This window comes from Manihot esculenta, chromosome 13, assembly GCF_001659605.2.
Source record: "Manihot esculenta cultivar AM560-2 chromosome 13, M.esculenta_v8, whole genome shotgun sequence".
Taxonomy (NCBI): domain Eukaryota; kingdom Viridiplantae; phylum Streptophyta; class Magnoliopsida; order Malpighiales; family Euphorbiaceae; genus Manihot; species Manihot esculenta.
In genome coordinates, this window is record NC_035173.2 from 31,165,157 (window position 1) to 31,192,122 (window position 26,966).

Sequence of the window (26,966 nt, forward strand, 5' to 3'; positions counted from 1 at the left end):
GACAGATTTGTGTTTTGATTAGATGCCACGTTTGTTCTGAAAAGGAAAATAAAATGCCATATTGGACCACATCAACATTTTTGTGTGGCACATTGCAAGTTGGGGTGGTGATGGAAACAATGACACATTGAAATAAATGTAACATATTAACTACACTAATATACATCTGTATTCTTGAACCCTCTATTTTTTTTTCAGGTCGAACATATACTTTTTCACATATTAATTGAAATTAATTCATTAAAATTTTAAATTAAAATTATAATCTATTAAACACTAATGTTGCTGGAACGAAGTTGATAATGTAGACAAAATAGAGTTGTGTTGCGATTGGTTGATTTGCGAGAAAGAAAAAGTGAGGTGGTTAGCGTCTATAGCAGCCAATCTGACGCTCAAGTCAATAAATTGAAGAAAAGAACGAGTGTAATGAATTACTTAGAACACAAAAGTAGTTGTATAGGAAAATAGTGTACATTTATCTTTATGATTATTGGCTTTTATACTATAAGAATATGGAGTTAATTATAGTATTCTTAGAAATCCGATAATGATGTAGTCGGCTAATTGATAAGAAATTTCACCGGCTAAATGGTTAAGGATACCACGATTACAGGCGTAATGAGGATCTGCTGGATTGCTTAGGCTAACAGTAGCTTTATATGAAGTGCCACCCTATTTAGGAAAGGGCGTGTCTTGATGAAGAATTGGGTGATTATAGTATTTGGGTCTTCCTTCTTACGGGTGGGACCGCATATTAGTTTATCAGACTCTTGCCACGTGGTCTTATTTTATAGTGACAACTCATGACTCATTTTGAGCGACTATTGTGTAACACGAGAGATTCTCCACTGATCTTCCATTCTTTAAATTTGAAGGTGATAATTGTCTTTACGGTCTGGGGCATATGGGTTGTTAAGATTGGCCTTCCATGACTAATAAGAAATCAAACTTAACACTCAGTCTTGATGACAAGTTGAAGGATTTTATTGTCTGGGATTGACACCCGGTCATGTGGTCTAGCGAATACCTACTTTGTGGCCGGGCGTAAAATGTCTTAGAAACTTTTCGTGAAGCGAAATCAACACCCGGTCATGTGGCTTGGCGGATATTCATCTTATGACCTGGACATAAAATGCCTTAGAAATTTTTCGTGAAGCGGAACTAACACTCAGTCATGTGGCTTGGTGGATACTCGCCTTATGGTCTGGGTATAAAGTACCTTAGAAACTTTTCGTGAAGCAGGACTAACACCCGGTCATGTGACTTGGCGGATACTCGCCTTATGGTCTGAGCATAAAGTGCTTTAGAAACTTTTCGTAAAACAGGACTAACACCCGGTCATGTGAGCTAGCGGATACTCGCCTTATGGCTTGAGTATAAAATGCCTTAGAACCTTTTCGTAAATCGGAACTAATACTCGATCATGTGGTCTAGTGGATACTCGGCTTAGAGCTTGGGCATAAAATGCCTTAGAAATATTTTGTCAAGTAGGACTAACGCCTAGTCATGTTGTTTGACGAATTCCTGCCTTGTGGCTTGCCTGGCGGATACTGCCTCATGGTGTTGGCATAAAATGTCTTACTTGATCGGGACTAACACCCAGACATTTGCCTGGCAGATTTTCACCTTTTAGCCTGGCATGAATGCCTTATTTAATGGGACCAACGCCCGAATTATGGCCTGATAGAATATACCTTGTGGCCTTGTTTAATGGGACTAACACTCAGTCTTCTGATCTCACAGATTTTCGAGTTATGATCTTGTTTAGTGGGATTAACACTCGATCTTCTAGTCTTACGGATTTTTGACTTATGGCCTTATTTAGTGGGACTAACACTCGGTCTTCTGGCCTGACGGATTTTTGACTTATGGCTTTATTTAGTAGGACCAGTCTTCTAGCCTGACAGATTCCCGCCTTGTGGCCATTTAGTGGGAATAACACCCGTTCTTATGGTCTGACGAATTTTTGACTTATGGCTTTCTTTAGAAGGACTAACACCCGATCTTCTGGGCTAACAGATTTTCGACTTATGACCTTGTTTAGTGGGACTAGCACTTAGTCTTCTAGCTTGACAGATTTTTTACTTATGGCCTTATTTTAGTGGTACTAACACCCGATCTTATAGCTTGAGAAATTCTCGACTTATGGTCTTGTTTAATGGGACTAACACTGTAATACCCGGCTAGACTCCGGTATCGGAATTCCTACCGTCCGGTGGAATCTCGGATGTCGGAAGCCTCTAGTAGGGTAGAATCATGTTTTCATAAAATGTTTTAAGGTATTTCATGGTTTTAAGTATAATGGAAATGAGTTTTTGCATAAAAACAACCTTGAAGGAAAACTCAGGTTCGGCCGCCGAACATGGCATGCATGCGGAGGCACATTCGGCCCCCGAACGTGGCCTGGCCAGCCACTATAAAAGGGTCCCTTAGCCGAAAACGGGCGAGCTTTTTCCCCATTTCCGGCCAATGTGAGTTCTCCGCCACCCCTCACCGATCTTGAGTATTTTCCTTCAGATCTTTCAAGTTTTTCACTAGTTTTCATCTTGTTTTGAAGATTTCCGAGTTTTGAGCAAGTTTTGGAGCTTTGAGGTTCAAGAACTCAAATCTCTTCCAACTCCAAGTTAGATCGCCTCCACCCCTCGATCTTCAAGAGGTAAGAGTCGATCTCTAGCTTACTTTATGTTTTAAGCAAGTTTTATGCAAGTTCATGGGGTAGAAAATGCATGTGTAGCTTATGTTGAGCTTATGGGTTTTTGATGTGATTTTGAACAATGTGGCTTGCAAATGTATGTTTGATGTGTTTTAGATGGGGTTTTAGTTAGTTGATGCCCCTAGGAACTTGTATGCTTGTGTATGAGTGTTGTAGAATAGGTTTATGCATGTTTGGATGTGATTGGAGCCATAAATGCATAAGGGAGCTGAGTTTCTGCCATTCTGGGAGAAACCAGGTTCGGCCGCCGAACGTGCTTGCGGAGGCAGCCTTCGGCTGCCGAAGCTTGCCCCCGAAAGGAGACTTTCGTCTCTATCTGGTAGTTTCGGCCGCCGAAAGTGCCGCCGAACATGCATGAGTTTTGCCTCTGTCTGGGAGTTTCGGCCGCCGAAGGTGCCGCCGAACCTGCCTGACTTTCGGCTCTGGAGGGACTTTCGGCCGCCGAACCTGCCGCCGAAAGTGCCCTGTCCAGCCCTTTCTTGCATGTTTTTCTATGATTATTCCATGATGTTTTAGGGGGTTTTTGGGGAATAGTTTAGAGTTATGTTCATGTATGTTTGGTCCCTCATGTGAGTCCACCTGTGTAGGTTCGGACCCGAGGAACCGAGGACCCCAGCAGTGAGTCTGCTGCCCCAGTGTCTGGTCAAAGCTATCCAGAGGTGAGTGGAATAACCCTTTATGTTTTTAAGCAAATCAATTGCAAGGATTGAGCATGATCATGCATCATGAATGCCATGTGATGAATTAGGTTGCTTGCATTAGAATTCACGAATATGTTGCATTGCATATTTTAAATGTTGATGTGGATGAATGTTGGATGATCCATAGCCCTCGAACTATGATATGACGATATGATATGTACGGTACGGAATGTAAGACCAGTGGGACCCATTCTACGTTCGCTGGCACTATGTAAGGGAAAGATCAGGACCCATTCTACGTTCTGGCACAGTTGGACACTGTTATGTTATGATATGTAAGGGAAAAACTAGGACCCATTCTACATTCTGGCACAGTTGGACCATGTAGAGGGCTATTGGTGACAAGTTCATCCTTGATGTGATTAGCTGTGATGTGATGCATTCCATGTTATCATATGTTTTAAATGTTTTATTATTCTGCTCACTGGGCTCTAGTAGCTCACCCCTCTCCCAAATTTCCCCAGGATTGCAGGTACAGGGTAGACCAGGAGGTTTACAAGAGTAATGAAGTCTAGTATATGTAATAGATAGTGTGGACATGATAAATGTATTAATGTTATGTAAAAGTACAGTTTCAGTCATGTAATGATATTGAGGATTAGAGATTGTGCTTGACTTTATGTATGAGGTATCCCTTTTAATACATGATCTTAGATCTTTTTATGATGTTCATGTAAGCCAACTCATCTTATGATGTATCGCCCATTGGGGCATTGATGAGATCCCACAGAGGGGTCATGATTATGATTATGAGTATGTTCAGTGCATGCGCAGGTTGAGTTTGGCTTATAAGTGAAAGAAAAGTTTTAAATTTTTATGTATGTTGTTGATCATGTATGGGATTAAATAGGTTTTCAGGTTGTATGTCAGGCTTGCTACGGGTCTTGGCGGCCTTAAGCCGACCCGGATCCTAGCGCCGGTAGCGGTCCGATTTTCGGGTCGTTACAGAATGGTATCAGAGCCCTAGGTTCATAGGATCGGACCTAGAGTGTCGGGCTCATAGATGTTCTAGAAGGTCAAGCACAATAGGAAGATCATGTCCACTAGGATAGGATGTGGAGTCATGTCTTGTATGATGATGTGAAATGTCATGATTTTATATACATGTGCATTGATGCTATGATATGAATGATGTATATGTGATGAGGGTTCATGTGTGCCCACATGAACCATATGATGCTAATGTTTGTATGATGTGTACTGTTTTTAAGAAGACAGGATGAGAGGAACCCGTCGATCGGCAAGATTGACTGGAGTACCACCTGAGGATGAGGGCACGAGCGCCCGTCCTCCTACATTGCCTAGGGCAATGTCTTGTAGAGCCAACAGAGAAAGAGTGTCAAGGGACCCTAGAAGGTCTTTTGACGCTAGCAGAAGGGGGACAAATAGAGGAGGAAGTTCTTCAGATGTGAGGGAGGTTATGGAAGAGGATCAGAGGAGGGATGGGAACCTGGATGTGAGCATGGAGGAAGAAGGGACAGGGGAGTCTCAGGGAGGCGTTCAGGCCTCGGGGTATGGTTTTCCACCCCATTATCCACCCTTCCCACAGGGTTCAGGGTATCCGATGGGAGGCACATCGGATTATTCCAGCTTTAACCCCTACCCTACCTACATGCCTTATCCACCTTTCTATCCACCTTACACACAATACCCAGCTTATCCACCCTCACCCTTCTATCCAAACCCGGCAAACCCCACCTCGGGGAATGCTGCACCCCCACCTCCACCACCTATAGAACCAGCAGCCCCAGTTACTCAAACTCCCAGACCTAGCTCAGCCGGTGGGAGCAAAGTAAAGATGACAGATTACCTTAAGCTGGATGCTCCCAAATACAAGTCAGGGGATGACCCCTTTGAGTATCTGAGAGTAGTAAAGGCAATAACTGATGAGCTAGGGGCGGATGACAGCAGGGCCATTCAGATGGCAGGGTTCACTTTAAAATGCAAGAAGGCACGGGAATGGTTCAAGTGTTATGTGGACCCGAGACTAGACGGCATGACATGGGAAGAATTTGCGAATGAGTTCGCTGGATGGGCTTTTCCAGACAGTTCCAGAGAACTGAAAATGATTGAGTTTGAGCAACTGAGGCAGACAGAGCACATGAGTGTAGAGGAGTTCACGGATAAATTCTTAGAGCTATTGCCTTTTTCAGGGCAAGCTCTAGATACAGATACGAAGAAAGCCAAGAGATATGTTATGAAGCTGCATTCTAGGTACTCCTCGTTGATTCAGTCAGTTGAGAGGGAAAGTTTCCACACTATGGTGGATATGGCTCGAAGGATGGAGGCGAGTGCTATAGTTGAGGGGTCAGTGAAGCAGTCAGTGACCCAGTCTTCAGGGGTTAAGACCCCAGGCAGAGGAGGGCTAGGTCTCTCTTCTCAGAGCTCAAGTAAGAAGAGGTGGGATAACACCACCAAGAAGCCGAAGAAGAATAAGTTTTGGAATAAGTTGAAATTCGGTCTGGGATTTGGCGGTGGCTCGAGCTCAGGCTCAGATGGTACAGAATGCCAGAGATGTGGAAGGCCGCACAGGGGAGTGTGTCGAGCTGGGACTAATACATGTTTCAGATATGGACAGGAGGGACACATGGCTCGGGAGTGTCCTAGAGCACCTTTTATGGGCCAGCCCCAGCAGACAGCTTCTGGTAGTGTGGCACAGCCAGCAGCTCCAGCCACAACTCAGGGCAGTGGCAGAGGTAGAGGGAGAGGGGCAGCCTCTTCTTCTGGTTCCCGAGGTGAAGGTCCATCAGCTCCAGCCAGGATCTTCACCATGACTCAGCAGGAGGCTAACACATCTAACACCGTGGTGTCAGGTAATCTCATCATTGGATGTTCTGATGTGTATGCATTAATGGACCCGGGTGCATCTCATTCGTTTATTGCTCCGAGAGCCGTCGAGAGGTTGGGTCTGATAGTCTCTGGGTTAGAGTGTCCCCTATGGGTCAGTGGACCCAAGTGTGACCCGTCAGTGGCAGTGTCAGTCTGCCAGTACAGTCCAGTTTTTGTTGAGGGAAGATGCCTCTCCACCGACCTTGTGGTTCTAGATTTGACAGACTTTGACGTCATTCTAGGGATGGATTGGCTATCTACCCATGGTGCTACCTTGGACTGCAGAGACAAGGTAGTCAAGTTCAGAGATCAGAACGGGTCAGAGGTCGTCTTCAGAGGAGACAAGAGGGGCATACCTAGAGGTCTGATATCAGCTCTTCAGGCTTGTAGGTTGCTTAGGAAGGGATGTCAGGGGTATTTGGCTTATGTGAGAGAGCTAGTCAGTCAGGTCAGGGAGCCAGCCTCGGTACCAGTTGTCAGAGAATTTCAGGATGTTTTTCCAGACGAGCTTCCAGGTTTACTACCTGCTAGGGAGATAGAGTTCGAGATAGAGTTGATGCCTGGAACTAGACCGATCTCTATCCCTCCCTACAGGATGGCCCCAGCCGAGTTGAAGGAGTTGAAAGAGCAATTGCAGGAGCTGGTAGAAAGGGGCTTCATCCGACAGAGTACCTCACATTGGGGTGCTCCGGTCTTGTTTGTGAGAAAGAAGGATGGATCCCTTAGACTTTGTATCGACTACAGGCAGTTGAACAAAGTCACTACCAAGAATAGGTACCCTCTGCCAAGGATCGATGATCTATTCGACCAGCTAGCCGGAGCGGGTTGTTTCTCCAAAATAGATCTGAGATCTGGGTACCATCAGCTGAGGATAAGAGAAGAAGACGTGCCAAAGACAGCTTTCAGGACCAGATATGGGCATTTTGAGTTCCTTGTAATGCCGTTCGGGTTAACCAATGCCCCTGCAGCATTCATGGATCTCATGAACAGAGTGTTTAGCCAATACCTGGATCACTTTGTTATTGTCTTCATAGATGATATCTTAGTGTATTCTAAGAATGCAGAGGAGCATGCCCATCATCTGCGGTTGGTTCTGCAGACTTTGAGGGAACATGGCTTGTATGCCAAGTTCTCTAAGTGTGAGTTCTGGTTGAGGAGCATTTCGTTCTTGGGGCATGTGGTGTCGGAAAATGGTATAGAGGTAGACCCCAAGAAGACAGAAACTGTAGCTAACTGGCCTAGACCCACTTCAGTGACAGAGATTAGAAGTTTCTTGGGTTTGGCAGGTTACTACAGGAGGTTCGTTCAGGACTTCTCAAAGATTGCAGCTCCTCTGACCAGACTAACCAGGAAGAATCAGAGGTTTGTGTGGACCGACCAGTGCGAAGAGAGTTTTGAAGAGCTTAAGAAGAGGTTGACTTCAGCACCAATTTTAGCTCTGCCATCTAGTGATGAGGACTTTACAGTCTTTTGTGATGCATCCCGTGTGGGACTGGATTGTGTACTAATGCAGAATGAGAGGGTGATCGCTTATGCTTCTAGGCAGCTGAAGAAGCATGAGTTGAATTACCCCACACATGACCTGGAGATGGCAGCAGTAATCTTTGCACTCAAGATGTGGAAGCACTACCTCTATGGGGTTAAATGTGAGATCTTCACGGATCATAAGAGCCTGCAGTACATCCTAAGTCAAAGAGATTTGAATTTGAGACAGAGAAGATGGGTGGAGCTGCTGAGTGACTATGATTGCAAGATTCAGTACCATCCGGGTAAGGCGAATGTTGTGGCAGACGCCTTAAGCCGGAAATCACTCGGCAGTTTATCCCACATATCGGCAGAGAGGAGGCCAGTGGTGAAGGAGTTTTACAAGCTCATTGAGGAAGGTCTACAGATGGAGTTGTCTGGTACAGGTGCCTTGGTGGCCCAGATGAGAGTGGCACCCGTGTTTCTGGAGCAGGTGGCTCAGAAACAGCATGAGGACCCGGAGTTAGTGAAGATTGCCAGGACTGTTCAGTCAGGCAATGATAGTGAGTTCAGATTCGACAGCAAGGGGATCCTCCGCTATGGGAGCAGACTATGTGTACCAGATGACATAGGGCTAAAAGGAGACATTATGAGAGAGGCTCATAATGCAAGATACAGCGTTCACCCCGGGGCCACCAAGATGTATCAAGATCTAAAGAAGGTTTATTGGTGGCCGGCTATGAAGAAAGAAGTGGCACAGTTTGTGTCAGCCTGTGAAGTGTGTGAGAGGGTGAAGCTGGAACATCAGAAGCCGGCTGGAATGCTTAACCCGCTACCTATTCCAGAATGGAAATGGGAAAATATAGCTATGGATTTCGTAGTGGGGTTACCGGCGGCGTCCAACAGATTGGACTCCATATGGGTGATTGTGGACAGACTCACCAAATCTGCTCACTTCATCCCTGTCAGGAGTGGCTATTCTGTGGACAAGTTGGCACAGGTGTATGTTGATGAAATCGTCAAGCTGCATGGGGTTCCTGTTTCGATAGTGTCAGATAGAGGGCCCCAGTTCACCTCCAGATTTTGGCGGAGTCTGCAGAATGCCATGGGTACTAGGTTGGATTTTAGCACTGCTTTCCATCCACAAACGGACGGACAGTCAAAAAGGACCATCCAGACTATCGAGGATATGCTCAGAATGTGTGTGCTGGACTTTGGCGGTTCTTGGAGGCAGCATCTACCTTTGGTGGAGTTTGCCTACAATAACAGCCATCATGCTAGCATCGGGATGGCTCCATATGAAGCTTTGTATGGGAGGAAGTGCAGATCACCTGTTTGCTGGGAAGAAGTTGGAGAAAAGGCCTTGGCAGGGCCTGAGCTAGTAGAGATTACCAGCAGGGTAGTACCCATAATCAGAGAAAGGATTAAGACTGCTGCAAGCAGACAGAAGAGTTATGCAGACATCCGCAGAAGGCAGGTCGAGTTTCAGGAGAGGGATCTGGTATTGCTCAAGGTGTCTCCTATGAAGGGAGTGGTTCGCTTCGGGAAGAAAGGTAAACTAGCCCCATGATACATCGGACCCTTTGAAATCTTGCAAAAGATTGGGAATGTGTCGTACAAGCTAGATTTACCTGCTTCAATGGAAAGAATCCATCCGGTTTTCCATGTTTCGATGTTGAGGAAGTTTGTGTCAGATCCGAGCAAGGTTCTTAGTGAGCCTGATGCGGAGGTCCAAGAGGATCTCACCTATGTTGAACAGCCAGTACGGATCATAGACACCCAGATCAGAAAGCTAAGGAACAAGGAAATCCCGATGGTGAAAATCCTGTGGAACCACCACAATTTGGAGGAATGCACTTGGGAGACACGGGAGTCTATGCTCCAGCAGTACCCTCATCTCTTCTAAGGTTAGATCTCTATGTGTTTATGTGCTATGTATGTATGTATGTTATGTTTATGCCATGCTATGTGCTAGTTGAGGAACATTCGGGGACGAATGTTCTTAAGGGGGGGAGAATGTAATACCCGGCTAGACTCCGGTATCGGAATTCCTACCGTCCGGTGGAATCTCGGATGTCGGAAGCCTCTAGTAGGGTAGAATCATGTTTTCATAAAATGTTTTAAGGTATTTCATGGTTTTAAGTATAATGGAAATGAGTTTTTGCATAAAAAACCTTGAAGGAAAACTCAGGTTCGGCCGCCAAACCTCAAGTTCGGCCGCCGAACATGCATGCCTTCGGGAGCGCCTTTAGGCCCCCGAAAGCATAAGTGAGGAAAGTCCAGGTTCGGCCGCCGAACCTCAAGTTTGGCCGCCGAACATGGCATGCATGCGGAGGCACGTTCGGCCCCCGAACGTGGCCTGGCCAGCCACTATAAAAGGGTCCCTTAGTCGAAAACGGGCGAGCTTTTTCCCCATTTCCGGCCAAGGTGAGTTCTCCGCCACCCCTCACCGATCTTGAGTCTTTTCCTTCAGATCTTTCAAGTTTTTCACTAGTTTTCATCTTGTTTTGAAGATTTCCGAGTTTTGAGCAAGTTTTGGAGCTTTGAGGTTCAAGAACTCAAATCTCTTCCAACTCCAAGTTAGATCGCCTCCACCCCTCGATCTTCAAGAGGTAAGAGTCGATCTCTAGCTTACTTTATGTTTTAAGCAAGTTTTATGCAAGTTCATGGGGTAGAAAATGCATGTGTAGCTTATGTTGAGCTTATGGGTTTTTGATGTGATTTTGAACAATGTGGCTTGCAAATGTATGTTTGATGTGTTTTAGATGGGGTTTTAGTTAGTTGATGCCCCTAGGAACTTGTATGTTGTGTATGAGTGTTGTAGAATAGGTTTATGCATGTTTGGATGTGATTGGAGCCATAAATGCATAAGGGAGCTGAGTTTCTGCCATTCTGGGAGAAACCAGATTCGGCAGCCGAAGGAACTTTCGGCCGCCGAACGTGCTTGCGGAGGCAGCCTTCGGCTGCCGAAGCTTGCCCCCGAAAGGAGACTTTCGTCTCTTTCTGGTAGTTTCGGCCGCCGAAAGTGCCGCCGAACATGCATGAGTTTCGCCTCTGTCTGGGAGTTTCGGCCGCCGAAGGTGCCGCCGAACCTGCCTGACTTTCGGCTCTAGAGGGACTTTCGGCCGCCGAACCTGCCGCCGAAAATGCCCTGTCCAGCCCTTTCTTGCATGTTTTTCTATGATTATTCCATGATGTTTTAGGGGGTTTTTGGGGAATAGTTTAGAGTTATGTTCATGTATGTTTGGTCCCTCATGTGAGTCCACCTGTGTAGGTTCGGACTCGAGGAACCGAGGACCCCAGCAGTGAGTCTGCTGCCCCAGTGTCTGGTCAGAGCTATCCAGAGGTGAGTGGAATAACCCTTTATGTTTTTAAGCAAATCAATTGCAAGGATTGAGCATGGTCATGCATCATGAATGCCATGTGATGAATTAGGTTGCTTGCATTAGAATTCACGAATATGTTGCATTGCATATTTTAAATGTTGATGTGGATGAATGTTGGATGATCCATAGCCCTCGAACTATGATATGACGATATGATATGTACGGTACGGAATGTAAGACCAGTGGGACCCATTCTACGTTCGCTGGCACTATGTAAGGGAAAGACCAGGACCCATTCTACGTTCTGGCACAGTTGGACACTGTTATGTTATGATATGTAAGGGAAAGACCAGGACCCATTCTACGTTCTGGCACAGTTGGACCATGTAGAGGGCTATTGGTGACAAGTTCATCCTTGATGTGATTAGCTGTGATGTGATGCATTCCATGTTATCATATGTTTTAAATGTTTTATTATTCTGCTCACTGGGCTCTAGTAGCTCACCCCTCTCCCAAATTTCCCCAGGATTGCAGGTACAGGGTAGACCAGGAGGTTTACAAGAGTAATGAAGTCTAGTCTATGTAATAGATAGTGTGGACATGATAAATGTATTAATGTTATGTAAAAGTACAGTTTCAGTCATGTAATGATATTGAGGATTAGAGATTGTGCTTGACTTTATGTATGAGGTATCCCTTTTAATACATGATCTTAGATCTTTTTATGATGTTCATGTAAGCCAACTCATCTTATGATGTATCGCCCATTGGGGCATTGATGAGATCCCACAGAGGGGTCATGATTATGATTATGAGTATGTTCAGTGCATGCGCAGGTTGAGTTTGGCTTATAAGTGAAAGAAAAGTTTTAAATTTTTATGTATGTTGTTGATCATGTATGGGATTAAATAGGTTTTCAGGTTGTATGTCAGGCTTGCTACGGGTCTTGGCGGCCTTAAGCCGACCCGGATCCTAGCGCCGGTAGCGGTCCGATTTTCGGGTCGTTACAAACACCTGGTCTTCTAGTTTGACAGATTTCCGACACATGGCTTTGTTTTAATGGGATTAACACTCGTTCTTTTAGCTTGATGGTGTAATACCCGGCTAGACCCTGGCATCGGAATTCATACCTTCCAGCGGAATCTCTGTTGGAATCCGGAATTTCTCGGATGTCAAAGCCTTCTAGAAGGGTAAAATAAAGGTTTTCTAAAATATTTTTATATGTTTTTATGGTTTTAATGAAGAAAGAAATTGAGTTTTGAAAGAAAAGACCAAGGAGGGAAAAGCTAGGTTCGGCCGCCGAATATTGGGCTCTTGCGGAAGCACCTTTGGCCCCCGAAGGTGGCCTGGCCAGCCACCTATAAAAGGCCCCATGTCCGAAAATGGGCGAGTTTTCTCTCTCTATTTTCGAGCATAGGTGAGATTTCGCCCTTCCGTGGTTGATTTTGTGTTTTCCTTCAATCCCTTCAAGTTTTTGATGAGTTTTACTTTGTTTTGAAGATTTTTTAGCTAAGATCAAAGTTTTGAAGCTTGGAGACCCCTGGAGCTCGATTTCTCCCAATCTCCAAGTTTGGATCACCTCCCCTCTCGATCTTCAAGAGGTAAGCGTAGATCCTCACCTTCTTTTATATTTTAAGTAAGCTTTGAGGGGTTTTAAGGGTGTTTAATGCATGTTTAGAGTAGATATAAATGTTAGGGTTTATGTTAGTTTAATGAGAAATGTGATGCTATGTAATGTTTGTTGGGGTATAGGCTAGTTTTATGCCCCTATATGCTTGAATAAGTGTTTATGCATATTTTAGAATAGTTGAATGCATGTTGTGAGGTTTTTGGTGGCTGGATGTGAGAGGCAGAATCGGGTTCTGCCATTCTGGAGAACCCAGGTTGTAACATCCTCTGGGCCCACACCAGTGAATATTATCCGCTTTGGGTCAAGGGATTAAAACCATGTCTTCCCTCATGGATTTGTTTCTGGGTCAAGGGATTTACTACCCTGTCTTCCCAAAACACATCCACTGGGGTCTCTTGGGCATAGGCTTATAAGGCCCTTTCCCTTTTAACCTCTTTCCGATGCGGGATACTTTTAATCCACCTACATGGGGTTCCTTCCCCCCATAAGGCCTGAGCGTCCTCGCTCAGCACACCGTACTCATGAGATCCAGGCTCTGATACCAATCTGTAACGACCCGAAATCCGGACCGCTACCGGAGCTAGGATCCAAATCGACTTAAGGTCGTCGGGACCCGTAGCAAGCCAAACATACATCCTGTATACCTGTTAAATCCCATACATGATCAAACATATACATAAAACTTTAAACTTTTTCTTTCATTCACCAAGCTTAACCTGTGCATGCACAAACTCATCATCATAAAACCCCACACTGGAGCCCTCATCAAATGCTCCAATGGGGTAACATAACATACATTAAGCTTGGTTTACATAAAACATCAGCATCAAATGGTTCATGTGGAAGCACATGAACCCACATCACATACATAACATACATAGCATATCATCAATGCACATGCATAAAATCATGTCCACTTGGATAGGATGTAGAGTCCTGTCTTGAATGATGATGTGAAATGCCATGATTTTATGCATGTGCATTGATGATATGCTATGTATGTGATGTATGTGATGTGGGTTCATATGCTTCCACATGAACCATTTGATGCTGATGTTTTATGTAAACCAAGCTTAATGTATGTTATGTTACCCCATTGGAGCATTTGATGAGGGCTCCAGTGTGGGGTTTTATGATTATGAGTTTGTGCATGCACAGGTTAAGTTTGCTGAATGAAAGAAAAAGTTTAAAGTCTTATGTATATGTTTGATCATGTATGGGATTTAACAGGTATACAGGATGTATGTTTGGCTTGCTACGGGTCCCGGCGACCTTAAGTCGATCTGGATCCTAGCACCGGTAGCGGTCCGGATTCCGAGTCGTTACACAGGTTCAGCTGCCGAACCTGCCTGTGGAGGCAGCTTTAGGCCGCCTAAACTCGCCCCCGAAAGTTTGGACTTTCGGCTCTGAAGGGGAGTTTCGGCCGCCGAACCTGCCCCCGAAGGTTAGTGACTTTCGGATCTGTGAAGGCTTTCAGCCGCCGAACCCTGCTCTCGAAAGTGCCTGACTTTCGGATCTGTAGGGACCTTCGGCCGCCGAAAGTCCCCTGCCCAGCCTTCCTTTGCTTGTTCTGCATGCATGTTTTATGATGTTTTAGGGGGTTTTTGGGGAGTTGTTTAGAGTCATGTTAGAGTTTGTTTGGTCTCTCATTTGAGTCCATCTGTGTAAGATCAGACCCGAGGAACCGAGGAGGTCAGCAGAGTTAGTTGTTTCAAAGTCAGTCCAGCGTCAGCCAGAGGTGAGTAGAACTGAACTATGTTTTAAAGTAAATGAAATTTTTAGCATGTTCATATATCACGAATGCCATGATATGTACTAGGTTGTTTTGCATTAGAATTCACGAATATGATGCATTGCATAATATGATGTTGATGTGGATGGATATTGGATAACCCATTAGCCCTCGATATGATATGTTATGATACGGTATGAAAGTCCAGTGAGGCCCATTCTACGCCCCTAGCACATTAGATATGTTATGTTACGTCATGTTTAAGAGAAAGTCCAGTGAGGCCCATTCTACGCCCCTGGTACAATTGGATAAGTAGAGAGTTATTGGCGATAAATCTATCCTTGATGTGTCTTGTTTGTGTAGTGATGCATTTCATGAAAGCATATGTTTAGTAAATTATTTTATTGTTCTGCTCACTGGGCTTTAGTAGCTCACCCCTTTCCCCCAACCCCCAGGTTGCAGGGTCAGAGATAGCATAAGAAGTCAGCAAGGGTAAAGGTGTTGTATATGTAATAGATTAGTAGTGGACATGTAATGTAATGTAAGGTATTGTACAGTAATGTATTGAGGATTAGTATTGTGCTTGACCCTAATGTTGGTTGTAAATCCCTGTTGTACATGATCTTTATGAAATGTTTTATTGATGATATATGTTGAACCAGGCTTGACATATGAGATATTGACCCAACTGGGGCATTTGATGAGGGCTTCAGTAAGGGGTTTTATGTATACAGTTTTAGTGTATGCACAGATCAAGCTTGATATATGAAAAATTTAAAGTTTTTATGAAAATGTATGATCATGTATGGGATTTTATCAGATGTACAGGATGTATGTTAGGCTTGCTATGGGTTCCGGCGACCTTAAGTCGATTTGAATCCTAACGCCGGTAGCGGTCCGATTTCCGGATCGTTACAGATGGATTCCCGACTTATGACTTTGTTTTAATGGGATTAATACCTGGTCTTCTAACCTGGCAGATTCATGACTTATGACTTTATTTTAGTAAGACCAACGCCAGGATTGTGGCCTGGCGGAACCCGCCTTGTGGCCTTACAGGAGTGCCTTGATTAGTAGGATCAACGCCCGAACTGTGGTCTGGCAAAACCCGCCTTGTGGCCTTTAATGAATGCTCCTTAATCTTTTTTTAAGAAGGTAGTCCCATCGCTCCTTATAACAAATCTGCTTGTTGCGTCTATTCTTTTTAAACCATAGGCTTCAAATTACTGCAAGCACCTCTATCGGGGTCCTTAAAATGCTTGCATGTACTTAATATTTATAACACTTCTAGATAAGCTATTTCGCATCTTGTATTATCATTGGCCAATTGTATCCTTGTCTGAATGCTTTTTGGGCGATCTTCTGAGTTCCTTCATGTTTTTGACAATTACCTTCAAGAATGCTTTGTAGGATTTCTCGGCCGTCATCTTCTGTTACGCATTATAGCCATGGTTGAGTTGAGAATCTCTTGTACAACCGACCATTAATTAGTGCATATTTAGAAGAATTTTTTTATTTCCTGTTTAGCTTTAGCCGACCATTCATTGGTCGGCAGATCATCATGTGTCAAAAACTTGTACACGGGTATCATCCATGATTCTCCTTCCTCTGTCACCGCCATCTTGCCCATAAAATTGTCCTTTTTGTTATCACCTCTAGCCACCTGGTGAAGTTCACAGTTGTCCTTATTGGTAGTGACTTTAGCAGCAGCTCATGAATCGTCGGCCATTTCGAGAGAAAGAAAAGAAAGATTTCCTTTTAAGAGAAATGATATAAGAGACCGGTTTTAATCCAAATGACTAGAGAAAATTCAATGGATCTTCCGGCAGCGGAACCAAATGATGTTGATGGAATGAAACTGATGATGTGGCCGGAATAAAGCTGTGCTGAGATTGGTCGACTTGCGAGAAAGAGAAAGTGACACTCCGACGCTCAAGTCAGTAAATTGGAGATAAGGGTGAGTGTAATGAATTACTTAGAATACAAGAGTAGTTGTATAGAAAAATAGCGTATCTTTGTTTCTGTTATTGTTGGCTTTTATACTATAAGAGTATAAAGTTAATTATAATATTCTCTAGAAATCCGGCAATGACGTGACCGACTAATTAATAAGAGATTTCACCAGCTAAACAGTCGGAGATTCCATGATTATAGGCATAATGGAAATGTACTGAATTACTTAGGCTAACAGTTTACTTTATGTAAAGACCCGCTCTATTTAGAAAAGAGCGTGTCTTGATAAAAAAAACGAATGATTATGGTGTCCGAATCTTCCTTCTCACGAGTGGGATCACATATTGATTTATTAGAATCTTGTCACATTACTCTATTTTACGGTGACAACTTATGACTCACTTTGGGTGACTGTTGTGTAATATCAAATATAAATAAATTTAAAAAATTATCAAATTGTGCAATTTATTAATTTGAAAATTAAAATAAAATTATTATTAATATAGAAGAAAAATATTTTTCCAATAAAACATAAATATTTTGGCACAACTATTTTTAAAAATTTACATTTTAAATACACATATAAATGTAAAATATATTATTATTTGAATATCAAATTTAGATGGGTAAACATTTTTTTAAAAGAATAAGGATGGATAAACATTTTTAACTCAATAAAATATATTATTATCATAAAAAAATTTTTTAATTAAATTAGACCCAATCTAACCCAAACCAACAAACAGTTCCTCCATTACATCCAATTTAGAATTCGAATTGTGTAAAAATCTAGAAATCTTATTAAAAATATGAGCAGCTACATTAACTTGTTTATAAATTCAAGACAAAAACCAATCAGACCTTTATATTAACAAAAACTTGTGATCATTAAATACTTAATTAGATTTAAACATTCATCGTACTCAGAAAAAACATCTGCAACAGTTTTAATATCTATCTCAAAATGAACATAAGACATATAATTAATTATCACAAGATATTTAACTAGATTCAGACATTCATTATACTCAGATAAAACATCCGCAACGATTTTAATATCTACCTCAAAATGAACATATGATTGTCTTGAAATCAAATAAGAGACTCTTAATATTATAGCTTCTATAAAATTTGTTGAAATAATCATCTCAAAAAATTTTGTAAGACCCATAAAAAAGTAATCACTAAAATCCCTTAAAATTATTGCATAAGTATGAATGATCACTCTACTTGTGTATTTCAACATTCACATTGCACTTCTGCTAATCCTATATAGGTGGAATCTAACTAGAAATATAAGTATCACTACTAGTTTGATTTATTCTATCAGCCTATCAGGTGGATGAATATTCCTCTATTCATTTAAAACTTTAAGACTTAACACCACAACATCATCATTTACGCTATAAGGTACATTTTACTAAAAAAATCAATTTTAATGTGATCAGATATTCTAAAATAAATATTTTTATTAATAAAATAAAATTTGATGAACATAATTATTTAAAATTAAAAATAAAAATAAAGATATTTGAATAATTTAATACATTGAAATGTTAGCAATGGTTACTTCAGAAAAAAAAAATGCTAATAACGACCACTTCTATAAATAATTGTCTAAAACTCTATTTTTAATCATTATAATAATAATGACAAATTAAAGGAGAAAAAAAATAATTTATTTTTACACCAATCATTTTCATTAAGCATATATTTTCTCAGTAAAACTTATTTCACCTTAAAAATAGAATAATTAACATGCAAATTTCTGACATATTTCAAAATAATTTATTTAAAATCTTTTGTTATTTTTAATCGTTTCTTAATCACACAATAGAGCAACAGTGGGTGAGTTAGTGGGTGGCAAGGGGTTAGGCCTTTGAAGAAAAGTAGGGAAGACTCGGAACCACGGTACCGTTTCGGGTCATATGAATTAAATATTTGTCATATTACGGTAGATAACAAATTGCAGCAAATAATAAATATGACCACCTGGAATTGATAAACACCAGGATTTTTTTTTTTTTTCTTTTTGTACATACAGCATTTAAAAGTTTTGATAAATTTTTTTTTTTTTCAATAGCATCTATAATGGAGCTTTTTTTCCCAAAAAAACATTTTTTTTGACATACAAAAAAAATACAAAACAAGCTCATATCAACCGTGCTGCTTTTCAGATAATAATAATAATAATAATACTGCATTTAGATTATATTTTAAAAAATGAATATTTTTAAGTAAATCGGAAACAAAATTGTTAGATTAAAAAAATTAAATTAGACAGCTCTTCTCCTTTTGTGTTTACGAGTATTGTCACCATCTTGTCCTTCCCTCTTACCTTTGAGAGCTCTCTTTGGTGCCTGAAACCAAATCGAAGTTAAATGCATTACAGCAAGCCCGACTGTATTAAATGTGGACTCTGCGAAATTAACAAGGAAAGCAGAAGATACACTATCCACTAGTTCCCCCCAACAAGAGGACGGGCACCAATCACACCCATTAAACTCAAAGATCAGGCTATGAATATGTTTTAATACCTCAACAGAGAAGGACTTCAGAGGGTCTCTGTTTCTCTTAAATTTGCTCCTGGATCCCTGACGGCGAGCAGAGTTATTATTATTATTTCCCATTGCAGCTCTTGCAAGTTTGACCATTTTGCTTGCTTCCTTGGTTGTTGGGTCCAGCAGATAATCTGGCACGTCACGTAGATGAGGAGCAGGGGGATTCTTGCTCAAAACCTTGTCATGTTTCAGTAGATCTGCTCCAATAAAAGGTCACAGCGAAACAATTAGAGACTGACCCAACCAGGACAATCACAAGTCATATTTCAACATATCTCATTACCTAGGTCCTTAGGATTAGCCTTAAAATGAGCCTTCAACCTAAACAAACAAAAAGCAGATCACCACAATGCAATTAAAAACAAAAAAGCAGAAGTGAAAATGAGCTGGAAATTTAGTTGTTAATAATTAGTTCAAACAATGTTCTCTACAACAATTAGGCATGTTAGAACAAAGCACATGTTAGATTCCAAATAAGAACTCAAGATAGTTTGCTGATATCAATTTCTCATATCATTGCAAAAGAGTTCAGAGGTATGAATAAAATTAAATCCCACAAATACTCACTTCTCAGAGTTGAGTATTTCATTCCTCAAATCCTGAGCTCGTGCTTCCCTGACAGCAACCTTTGTCACACTCTTTGCAGTATCCTGCAAAATAAACCCGCCCATTAACGATCTTTCTGGATTCAATGTTTTCTGCTTCTACCAGAAGAAGTATACTCCTCAATTGCTAGAAGAACACAACGTCCAATCTTGGATAAGAAAAAATTGAGAGAGTGGCTAGGCTAGGTGATGATAGATAGAACACCAGTATATAAAATTAACATAAAGTAAAGCAAAACCAAGGAGACTAGTTCAAGGAAAGCAACTATCATGATCGAGAAAATTTGATGTGTACTATCAATTAAAACAAGTATATATCATCAAGTAATAGAAAATACAAGGAAAACATCTTTCTATTTCTGTGATTTGCACAAAGAAGAAAACATGAGAAGCTGTCCACAAGAATAAGCAACTCAACTTGCAGTTCTACACATCAATTGCCATTGGGGAGAAAGAGAGAGAGAGGATGGGGGGAACCTTCCCCAGGATATGTTCTTCATTGAAGTAAACAATATTATCAAAGAAAAATTGTTCACATTTACTTTTCATCCACACAGAAAATCATGGAGTCCATAATTGCATGAGGGATTCAAAACAATCACCTCAGCTCTATATCGCAAAGATTCCACTGCATTCTTAGTGAGTAAAGGAAAAGGAGAAATTAAGTTTGAATCCTTGCTGTCATCCCCCCCAAAAAAGGACTTTATATCTTCAAGAATTTCCATCTCATCTGTAGAAACCTACCACAAGACAAAGTATTAGAATGGCAAAGTTTATGAAAAACCTATATCACAAACTTCAAAACAAGATACGAAAAGTTAAATGTGTCATCATCTACAGTATGTTCTGAATAGATTTTGATTCATATTTTCTAAATAAAGCAACGCATACACACACAACAAAATCTTTAGTGCATCCATACAAGATCTAAACTTCCAAGCAACTCAACTATTGTAATCAACCAAATGCATAAGAAGGCACTATAAATAATGGAAGTTGACCTCATACCAGGCTCAACTTCAATATTGAAAGATAGAAACTAACCATTATGAATCAGAAAGGGGGACAAGTGGTCGGTAATCTGACTATATATACAAGTTTATAGATATAAAGATGCACAGATGGACAAAAGGCATGTGGGACTTTGTCCCATATGCAATAACTCTTACATTTCCTCAAGAAACTTACTAGGGAGACAGAAGCACCAGTGCTATATCCTCGTCCAGTACGACCAATTCGGTGTACATATCCCGCAGCACTTAGAGGCATGTCATAATTTATAACCTGTATAAATGGAAATAAAATAATGACAATAAGAAACATATAAGAAAAGCAATACATGAACATGTAAAACTGCACAAAACAAAAAGGGGAAAGTAACTAGTTGAAGTTAACTAGCTAAACATGCTATACTCTATAGCATTTACACCCATTGCCACCAAAAATTACAAGTTGTGCAACCAAATCGATGAAAAAAAAATAAAAACATTTGAATCTACAAAATAAAGCTGTGTTCAGACACATCATTTTCTTATATGCTTTCAGATCCACTTCAAACTACAACATCACACCCTACAGAAGTGGCAGCAACAAATCCTCCCAGAAAGCCAAATCAGGAATAATAGCTTACCGTGTGTACATTTTTAAAGTCAATGCCCCTTACTACTCCAAATTCAGAATCCAACTTCTGCTTAGCCTTAGCATGTCTTTTAGATTTCCTTGACTCAGCAAGACTCCCATCAGCTTGTTCCTTCTCTTTTGTTTCATTGTCATCAGTTGCTATTAAATAATCAAAAAGCCCTGCATTGAATTCCTGGACAAAACAATATAGAAGTAACAACTGTCATAAAACTTATCACTGAACAAAGTCATAGAACTCATGAAGATGTAAAACCTTAAAGCCAACAATCAAGTAAGAGTAAACTATCTTTTTTCTTAAATAATTATGAAATTATCAAGCATTGCTATATATTAAGTTACTAACAGTGTCCAGATTCCCCCCCCCCCCCAAAAAAAAAAAAGAATAATAATAATAACAATAATAAATAAATAAAAACAAAAAAAACGAGAACTTGTAATGAGAAGAAAAGGTTCTTCCCCAAACCTATCTCAAAGAAAACATGTCTTTAACCTCACCCAAATTATAAAGTTCCTGAAATTTGGAATTCAGCATACCTCAAGTATATGAAGACGAGAATTCTGCGGCAACTCAGCATTTAGAACAGCAGATTTTATTCCGAACTATCAAAAGATAAACAAGACTATCAAAAATGAGATGCAAAATAAATAATTAAACAATGACCACAGCTATGAGATAGTGACACGGTGACACAAGTTAGAGTTCTTGCTCAATAAATCAACTAGAAGAAGAATAGCAGAAAACATAAAATGCTAAAAAATAGAAAACTACATTGCAAACAGATGTGAAGTTTCCAGATCAATTTGATAGTTAGTCAACCTTAATAACCACAAATAACAGAAAAACAAACTATTACTGATAGCAACTTGAAGCATTGAGCAACTTCCAAAATCAATTGGTACAGACCTAAAAGGATGTAGAAACATTTATGAAGCTTCTAGAGACTAGTAGTACTAGTGTGGGAAGTATCGTATGTTCAACCCTTGTTCTAAACACAATTCAATTTCTCTTGCCATAGATTCAGCAATTTGTTTATAAAATGCTCCACATCTTGATGGGAAAAAAACTTCCCAAGCAATAGAAGATGAGTAAGATAAAAGCCAAGTATCTTGGATAATTTCATTGATGCTTTGTACAGTAGCCAGAATACCTTTTCCAAAAAGAGCCTCAGCCTGAAACTCATGTCAATGGAATTAGTAAATATCAGAACTTTTTTCTGAACCAGCTCCAGCTTCAGAAGGGCAAGAATGTGGAGTAACTTGTCTTGATTACTACATGAAATCTGAAATATGATATGAAACAGTGGCATAAACATAATTAGAAATAAAACAAATTTAAGGAACCACAAGATTAACAGTCCTAGTTAAAACATCTAGTAGCAATATCATGCATAGAAAAACTCAAAACATGCACTTGCACTTTCATAAAGTCCATCTTTATCATCAATTAGCTTTTGAAAAATAAAATGGGACTCTTTATTATAGAAAAATTTAACAAGCCTCAAGACAATGACTATGGTGATGAAACTTGAGAGGCAAATTTTTTATTAGGTCTGATTATAGCGTTTTGTTGAGGGCCAGAATTTGTTAAATTGGGGATTACTTTTGGCATTTCAAACTAAATGCAGAATTGTGTACATTGTTTAGGCTTTTGAAAATGGAATTAATACTGATATACTCTTCAATTGCAATGATTGCAAAAACTAGTGGAGGTTCAATAAAATACCAAATTTAAAAACTAGTTCAACCTTAATTATCAAATAATGATGACAGTACATACAAACAGCCTATAACAGATACTATTGAAAATTATGCAACAATCCCACAGAAGAAAACTTCCCAATTGTAGGATCAGAAAGCGATGGAGGAAAGAATTTCAAACATGCAACCTTACAATTTGGAGAGTGAAAAATATTTCATGATTGAGCAATTGAATAGCAGTTGGTACTCTGCTTAACATCATGGTGCTAAGGCAGCATTACATTAGCTCTTGTTTTCTTTATTATTATCTTCAAGCTTTTTGACAAAATTACAATCACAGTGAGGTCAATATTGCTGCAACTAAACCCAGGCCAAATTGTATTCAATATTCACTTGCAACTCATGTCAAATAGCACATCAATTTTATATGCAAAAGACGTTTCTATCAGATACAAGTAAGATCATTAAGACCAATTTCACACAGCAAACAATTTTAGGAAAGATCAATTTCCATCAGTAGGCAAAATTAACTGAAAAGGATAAATAGATGCTCAAAATCCTTAAAAAAAAACACACATACCCAAAACTGCTGAACATTCTTGGGGATAGCTTCATCCTTGACACCTTCCACCTCTGGCAAAGTCAAAATGTATGGATTATGTAGGATGAGCTTCTTCAGTTTATCAACATCAGCACTGTCAAATATCAGATTCCAAGATGTAGTATGCATTAGCATGTATGAAGTTTCTCAGTCCCATGGATAGGGCTGCTAATGAATTGCTGCACATAGTTTCTTTTTTTTTTAAATGGTGAAAAGTGTGAAAATCCCCAATAAAGATTTTTTTATATATATAATAAAAAATCAATTAAAACAAGATTAGCACAAATGCATTATTGCATATCAGTGGAACCGAGAAGAATTTTGAATCAATTACACCAGGGGTGGATCCACCCAGTGGTCTACCCTCACCAACTTCTATAAGTCCTATTAGTGTTTTGCATTTTCTGCACCCCCCCTTCTTCAATTGCTTAAATTTCCCCACCGTACAGAGTTGGTTTTTTTTCCAAATTTGCCCCTGCAGTGTAGAATTACTGTTTTATACAAGTCTTATTTATATGCACATGTAATTTTTTTATTTATAAAAATCTCATTTACTTCTTTGCCCTCACTATGTACTTCATAATAATATTATTTTATTTATAAAGTATATATGTATGCATTCTATGCATTATGCAACACTCCCACCGAGAAAATTTTCTAGATTTGCCACTAGATTACTTTGTTGCTACTGTAAGCTCATGAAAGCAGAATCTGTGAGATGCAATGGAAAGGTATTCATAACTATAACACAAACAGAGAGAGAGAGAGAGAGAGAGAGCCACAAAGATAAAGAACCTTGATGTAGCTGACATTAGAAGGCATTGACAACGTCTAGGGAGAAAAGCTGTAAGAGCTTTTAGATCATTTTCATAGCCGAATGACAATAAAAGATCTGCCTGGAAATAAAGAAAATATCAATGATCTCTGAACATCAGATGGCAAGTAATTATGTTTAAGAATTCATGTGCTAGAGAAATATAAACAATGATAAAAGCGTTCATTATGCCAATATAAAATTGTCAAATCTCTTTAAAAAAACATAGCAAATATTATGATTCTACCAACACTGATCTCCACTCTATCTGTACACCATCCCATATCAGATGAGATCTAGTTGAGATGGACATGAAGCTAACTAGAATAAGCATGCAAAGGCTCTCACCTCATCAAGAACAAGAATTTCAAGCGAATCATTTATGGATGATGATTGAAGCACACCAGCTGACAAGCACTTAGCTACACAAGCAGGAGTTGATACAACAATATCAGGAAGTCCAGCCAATGCAGTGCGCTGCACGTAATTATAACAATCAGCTACATGTCAGTTGATAAATTCCCATCACTTACAACCACAAAGTAAAATTCAACAAGACGAAGGTAGAACCAACCAAATCAGGATCAGGCATTTTGGTTGTCAACTGTACAGCTTTCAACTGCACTTTACACGAATCAATGAGGGATGAGAACTCTTTATGCACCTACAAATACAACAAAAAAAAATGATTATATAAATACAGCACTTGGTTAAGTAAGAAGTAAAGCACTGTAAGAGAAAAGCATGACTAAATTCTTACCTGCTGACACAATTCCCCACTTGGGACGAGAATGAATGCAGATGGGGCAAGTTTTCTATTGGAACCAGAAATTGCAAACAGCTTTTGAACCAAAGGAAGCAGATAAGCCAGGGTCTTCCCTGAGCCTGTCTTTGCTCTAGCAACCACATCCTTCCCTTCCTAAAAGCAGTTCCCAACAATTAATCCCAAAAAATAATGTAATTGGTTTCCAAGAAAATTTATAATTCAAAGAGGGAGACAAAAAAAAAATTAAAGAGAAACTCACGAGTATTAGAGGAATAGCGACTCGCTGGATTGGGGTTGGCTTTGTAATACTAATATCCTTCTTGTTTAAAGCTCGAATTAATCGAGGGTCGAGCCCAAGCTGTTCAAAAGTTAGCTCTTCTTCTTCTTCTTCTTCTTCTGCTTCCTCACCTTTATGTTCAGTCTCTTGAGCTGGTTTCTCTTCGGTTATAGCCATTGAAAAACTCTACCAGAGAAAGAGAGACGTTAGGGGTCAAATTTAGGGTTTGAGTAGGGTTTTGAGGTTAATGAGCGAATTGGGAAGGGAAACAGGGTAGAGCTGAATATGGGTCGGGTTGAAACTTTCAACAAACCCGCAAATTTTTGTAACAAAAAATTCGGCCCATTCACCAAATGGACTGGACTTAGAAGAACCAAAGCCTTCAACCTCCCGATAGGATGTTGGGTTTGTTTTGCATTAGAAAAAATTACAATTTAATTTTTATATTATAATAAAATTTTATTAATGAATTTTTAATTTAAAAAATACATTTAATGAGACTTAAAAAAATTATTAATAAATTTTTTCATTAATTTAGTTATTAAGTGATATATAAAAGATTAAAATGGTTTCAATATGAAGAGATTAAATAATATATATTTTTACAAAATTAAAGGTTATTAATTTTTTTATAATACATGAATTAAATGATAAAATAATAATGATTAAAATTAATAAAATAAAAAATTAATAAATTTTTATAAAAATTTAAAAATTTTTTACTGTATTTTTAATTATGAATAGATAATTAATAAATTTTTTTATAGCTGAAATAATATATTGTTCTTTATTTTATTATTGGTTGCTGAAGAATTATAATATTTATTAAAAATTTTAATTTTAATTTGATATGTGAAATGGATAGTATAGTTTTTAATAGTTTTAAATAAGAGTTGACTGATATGCTTTAAATAAAAAAATTAATTTTTTAAACTTTCCATAACAATTTAAAGGGAAGTCAAAATCTGCTCTCTTTATAGAAGTGGCTGTAGAAGAACCGATGGAAAAAATTATTAATTTATTTGATTTCGTTCGGTTTATGTAATTTACTTAAATAAAACTTAATTTAAATTAAATTAATTTCATTTCATTTCATTTGATCGCTTAATTTTTTAATGAATTTTTTTTATTTTTTATTTTTTATTTTTAATATTTTAAAATTTTATTAAAATATTTTAACTTTAATTATAATTTATTTTTTTATATTTTAATAAATAATATATTATTATTAATTTTTTTATATTATAATAAATAATATATTATTATTATTAATATGATTCGATTTAATCAAAAAAATTTTATTAAAATTAAATTAAATTAAATTAATTAAAATTTTTAAAAATAAAAATTAAATCAAATTAAAAAAATAAAAAATCAAACTAAAATTTTAAATTAATACAATTCAATCAATTTTTTTATTTTAACATAAGGTTTGCTTAATAGAAGTATAGCCAATGAAGCTCTACCCTCACCAGAAGTAACAGAACACCTAATCCCATGAACTAAAGACCCAGCACTGTTCGTTACAAACGCAATGGCTAGAAAAAATTTATTCTTCCAAATCTCATCATTGCTTGTGTGTTTTTTACTTTGTCTTTTATATATCTTAGACGAATAAATTAAACTTTCGTTCATAAATTTTAATATAATTAATT

General features: G+C 39.1%; 1 protein-coding gene across 4 annotated transcripts in view; it reads right to left on the bottom strand.

Moving 5' to 3' along the window:
- Positions 1-25,550, bottom strand: part of LOC110629613 (DEAD-box ATP-dependent RNA helicase 16) — a 37,591-nt gene extending 12,041 nt beyond the window's left edge. For 2 of the 4 annotated variants that reach the window (XR_002490247.2, XR_002490246.2), the window contains exons 1-11: positions 25,294-25,550; positions 25,029-25,187; positions 24,843-24,932; positions 24,617-24,745; positions 24,250-24,350; positions 23,434-23,548; positions 22,304-22,435; positions 21,690-21,755; positions 21,145-21,327; positions 20,703-20,798; positions 20,117-20,254 (exon numbers count right to left, since the gene is read on the bottom strand). Coding sequence is in view for 2 of the 4 variants with exons in the window: in XM_021776663.2 (XP_021632355.1) it covers positions 18,625-18,708; positions 18,886-19,106; positions 19,193-19,230; positions 19,477-19,559; positions 20,117-20,254; positions 20,703-20,798; positions 21,145-21,327; positions 21,690-21,755; positions 22,304-22,435; positions 23,434-23,548; positions 24,250-24,350; positions 24,617-24,745; positions 24,843-24,932; positions 25,029-25,187; positions 25,294-25,488 (1,830 nt within the window). In the remaining 2 variants the exon portion in view is untranslated. Of the gene's footprint in view, positions 1-18,562; positions 18,709-18,885; positions 19,107-19,192; positions 19,231-19,476; positions 19,560-20,116; positions 20,255-20,702; positions 20,799-21,144; positions 21,328-21,689; positions 21,756-22,303; positions 22,436-23,433; positions 23,549-24,249; positions 24,351-24,616; positions 24,746-24,842; positions 24,933-25,028; positions 25,188-25,293 lie in introns of those variants that run through there. The other 2 variants (XM_021776663.2, XM_021776664.2) reach the window with 2 other exon arrangements.
- Between the last annotated feature and the right edge of the window lie 1,416 nt (positions 25,551-26,966).